A 4,504-nucleotide genomic window follows, 5' to 3' on the forward strand; every position below is an offset into this window, starting at 1 on the left:
TCAGCAGGGCGTGCAAGGGCACACGCCGGGATGCCAGGGAGAAGCCCCAGCGGCATCAGAAAGCTTCTAGGCCTTCTAGGGAAGGCTAATAAGCTTTACGCGATCGAATGACGACAGCGCAGTGGCTGCGACGCTCTGAGTTGCAAGCTTCCCTCAGCTCACACAGTGAAGAAACTTACTTAAGAGGAAGAAATACAGGGACACAAAAAGAGTTAAGGGTGCCGGCCAAAACCCCGGTCCCACTCCCGGCAATCCTCGAATCTCTTCTCCGTAGCGCTAGCTTTCAAGAGTCCAACTCTCGCTCGCCGAAGGATGACTTCTGCTTGTAAGCGTAGACTACCTGAGGGCACCGTAAGGGGTAATTCATATATTTGAAACACAGCTTAGTAGGCACACAACCATATATTATTCCCAGTGGAGATGATTCAGTACACGATCTGGTCTCACTAGTATGAGCAAACCGTGAAAAAAAAAAAACCGCAAAACTTCCACCCACAGTCTTCTGTTTCCCGATATTATCTAGTCTATGGTTTAGTTAGGTCTTTGAGCTGAGGCGTAGACATGCTAGAATGTGTACTTAGACTGCTACACATCCCCTTCCAAATCTCACGTCTACTGTCGCGATCACTAATAATTGAGGGGGGGCACTCCGGGTGGTCGCACTATCTGCCTAGCTACGACACGGCCTGATTCCGCTGCAGTGATAGTTTGATGTAGACGGACAAAATAAGCCTGTGTGGTTTGCTGGCACGCGACAGCCGCTAAAGCGTCATAGTCGTTCTTCCCTTTCGGTGACCCAAACACGAGAGCTGCCTGTATTACTTCGGGATACACCGGAGTACGTAGAGTAGGTAGCCGATGTGATAATCCACCGTATCTGGCATCAGAAGCTTTCCCTTGTGCACAAGACGGACACGCTCTTGTATACCTCCCCACGTCGTTTCCTAGGACAGGCCTTCAGAAGATATGTTCGGCGTCAGTTGTTCTCTTCCGCATACACTGTTGCCATTAACTCAAACTCGGATGCTGGAATATATTTGTTACTTTCCGTCTACTTTTGTCTTTCGAGAGCGATGGAGCGACCTTGTTCAAGAAGCGCTCCCACGACATGTCGAGCCATCAGTCGTCAGCACCAAACGTAGATTGGCGTCAAAGATTCTAGTCATCGTGACCTCAGCTAGTGCTTCGTTCAAGTCTTTGACCGCTTGGGAATGTTTAGGCCTCCATACGAGTTCGCTTTGTTCTTTGTGCCGGTCAACTAGAAGCTCAGCTTTGTCGTTAAAGTTCTTGTAATAGTGTTGTGGGGCGACGAGTGGGAGTGCTGACGCCCTGGAAGCTTGACGGAAGGGAAAGGGCCGCTCCCAAAAGCGGAAGCGACTATTTCCTCCCCGGTGAGTATCCCGAGACTACCGATGCGTCACCTAACACGCTGCAAGCACTCATGGAGCGGTGTAGTGGCGCAACAGCCATACGAAGGAGAACCGCGGAAACAGGAACATTTGGTAATGGAGGCTCCGAGCGCGCCAGGCGGTGAGGCTGCCCCATGCTGTCCTCCCGATCACGCCCTCCTCCCCAGCGGACCTTGTGGCGGTCAGTCTCTGCTTTACAGCTGCACTTCGCATTTGTAGCTCGCCGTAACGAATGTTTGTCCGGAGATGACGCTAGCATGCATACGCGTAGAGGTTTCATTTCAACCGGGATTCCTCCGAGAGCGGCCATTTTGAAGACCATAGTGCGAGACGACTATGTGAGATAACGCTACCCTCGCGGCATTGGATGAGGACGCTTGGTGTGAAACGTTCCCGCACGGAGCACTTCCACAACTGGAGCCCAGTCCTGACCGCGGACGTGAACTCATGTCCAGCAAGGACTGTAGTGCACCCTTGTCCCTGCAAAGCCTAAATCAGCTACCGCCACGGTCTGACGAACTCTTGGGGAACGTCCTCCAGCTTCGCCTCACGCGCGGTAACTGGGGGCCGTGGCAGTGTAGTCTCATCAGCTGCTACGCATCTAGGCTCGCCTACACATCTCAGATGCCCTGAGCAAACACTCAAAGGAAAGGCGGTAGATATTCAGAGGCTCTGTACTCCGCCCAAACGCGTCACTCAAAAAGTACTTCCGATCCCCCGAAAACCACGATGCAGCGCAGACATGGCCCGTCTGTGAGGAAGTCAGCGGTAGTTCCCCGCTCCTAATGGTGTTCTGCACCTCTCTCGCGCCATTGACGCCCGGGGTCTTCACGCGATCGCCGACGTAACGGCACGCTCCGCGTAGAGTCGGAAACTTCGTCTGTGACACCAGGAGCGCGTTTACCGTCTGCCCAGGGAGATTTAGAATAGCTGTAGGAGCCTGTGCAACTGCTTCACTGATGCAACTCTGCGACCCTGTACAAATTCAGTCTTCTGATTACACACGGGTGAGGTCCAGAGGATCTCAGTACAACAGACGGAGAGCCGTCCTAGGGAGATGCTGCCGAGTCGAACTCAGGCACAAGCAGCAGAACCAGCGTGTGTTGGGCCGCATGCACACAACTGCGCAATCCGCGTCCGTAGGAAGCGGTCTTTCTGCTCTCTTCTTGCATTTGCAGAGTGCTTGTAGTGTGCCTGCCACGAGGGCGTTGCTGCAAGTATTTGCTGCTTCGACTGTACAAGCAGCGTGAAGTGTAGCAGAATGGTGCACCGCTCCGGTGTTTCGTGAGGCTGCGCTTGCTTGACTGCTCTTCGGGAGTGTGGCCAACTCCCAACGTTTTCGCATTTGGTTGCGACTTGTCCACGCCGCTTTTTTCGTTGGCGCTTTTCATATCACTTCGAAGTTCCTGCACCGTGCGCCGTGACACTCCGCTTGTGCCGCGGCAGTGGAGAAAAAGTTGCCTTCTCTCGCACGGGCACGCTGAGTGGCTCGTGACACCCAGTCCGGGTACGCTCACGGATGACAGTTTGGCAAGGACTTGTAGTTCGGAAACTTCGTCGCTACCCGTCCACAGAGAAAGTTCAAGGGCTGGACCCTCCCAGCAGGCGAGACAACTGCTTCTTCGGCTTTTGGGATGATCCTCGGGTGTTTTTTTTTTGCCTCAGCGTGACCTCGCGTTTACTGGTACACAGAGAGTGTCTTTAAAAACTCCTCCGTGAGTTCGCATTCAGGATGCAGTAGGGCTCCACTTTGGTTTCTAGATTTCGTGGGAAACCGCGCTTGTGCTCGCTGAATCCCATGCCTCACACTGCAGGCGCAAAACATCTTTTTTTTTCCCGTCTCGCGCACGCCCTCCCTCGGGTAGTTTCTGTTTTTCTCTCGTAGCTTTGTACTGTGCATTTCTCGACATGTATCAGAGCTCTCCGTGGCTCTGCTTTCTTTCCTGCACTGGCGCGCGGTCCTGCTCTACGGAAGGCCGGAGGCACGAGGGCCGGGCCTCTCTTTGTGTTCTCCTTAGAAGACCTCGGACCGAAGGTTGTGTCTCAGCCTGCCTTCAGCTGAAAGGGTTGTTACCGGCGCGTTCACCGGGCAGCATTTCAGGACATCCGTAGGGCAGCTGGTGCTTGGTAGCAATCAAACTAGTAAGGATGCTATTTGGCAGCGTGGCTTTCGGGCAGAGGTCGGGGTAGAGTGGACAAAGGCGGTAACAACCGTGCGGAATGGTCTCAGTTCTTCGCGCTGTGTCCGGCTATGCTCTGACGGGAAGTGAAGCCCTGTACACGCTGAGAAAAGAGGCGGCTCCGGGGCCGCTTTCGAAAGAGCGTAGTCCTTTTAGTGGTTCTAGTTTGGGTGGGGGTGTGGCTGAGGCACCGTCTGGTACATCCTTCCCTGTCATCTGCCTGCCTTCCGACGAAGCCTGAGTCCAGCTCCTCAGTCGCCTACGTCTTCAGTTCCGAACATTTCTTCTTGGCATCTCATTCTTACCACTTCTGCATACCTGCGCTGGCGGCGTTCTTTTCGTCTCTACTCGCTAAGAATGCTTGACGACAATCAGAAAATCGGGGTAGCCTTCTGCTGCCTGGGGCTTTGCCTGGGTGGTGCAGGTGTGTTCCTCCTCCTTGACCGGGCCTTGTTGACTCTGGGAAATCTATCTTTTCTGTTCGGTCTCGTGTTCCTTCTCGGCGTCCGCAAGACGCTTGCGTTCTTCTTTCTTCGGCCCGAAAAGCGCAGGGCCTCTATCTTTTTCATTGTAGGAGTTGTCCTGATTGCTGTCGGGTACTCACTCATAGGCCTTCCTCTTCAATTATATGGACTACTTCGGTTGTTCTCTTCGTTCCTCCCTCAAGTGCTCTCTGCGGCTCGTCTCTCTCCGATCGGCTCTTGGATTCTCCAACTCCCGGGGATCAAGCAGTGTACCAAGTGGTTACTGGACCGTGACAAGCACCAGCTTCCATACTAGGTGTAGTTCTTCTTTTTTTCGTAAAATGCGGGGCTGTACCGCGGGCGTTCTGTTTATCATTCCTTTGGATTTGACTGGTATGCTAGCGATAACTCACCGGGCTTTGTCCGGTTTTACAGGAGCTTAGGTGGCGTA

General features: G+C 53.6%; 1 protein-coding gene across 1 annotated transcript; it reads left to right on the forward strand.

Annotated features, from left to right (window-relative positions):
- The first annotated feature begins 2,596 nt into the window (after positions 1-2,596).
- On the forward strand, positions 2,597-4,501 carry CSUI_010706 (got1 family protein). Its single transcript, XM_068070808.1, has one exon. It carries the CDS (start codon positions 3,947-3,949, stop codon positions 4,367-4,369), a length of 423 nt encoding a protein of 140 aa, XP_067917216.1. The 5' UTR covers positions 2,597-3,946; the 3' UTR covers positions 4,370-4,501.
- The last annotated feature ends 3 nt before the right edge of the window (positions 4,502-4,504 follow it).

The sequence above is a fragment of the Cystoisospora suis genome (genome assembly GCF_002600585.1).
Source record: "Cystoisospora suis strain Wien I chromosome Unknown contig_8046, whole genome shotgun sequence".
NCBI classification, from domain to species: domain Eukaryota; phylum Apicomplexa; class Conoidasida; order Eucoccidiorida; family Sarcocystidae; genus Cystoisospora; species Cystoisospora suis.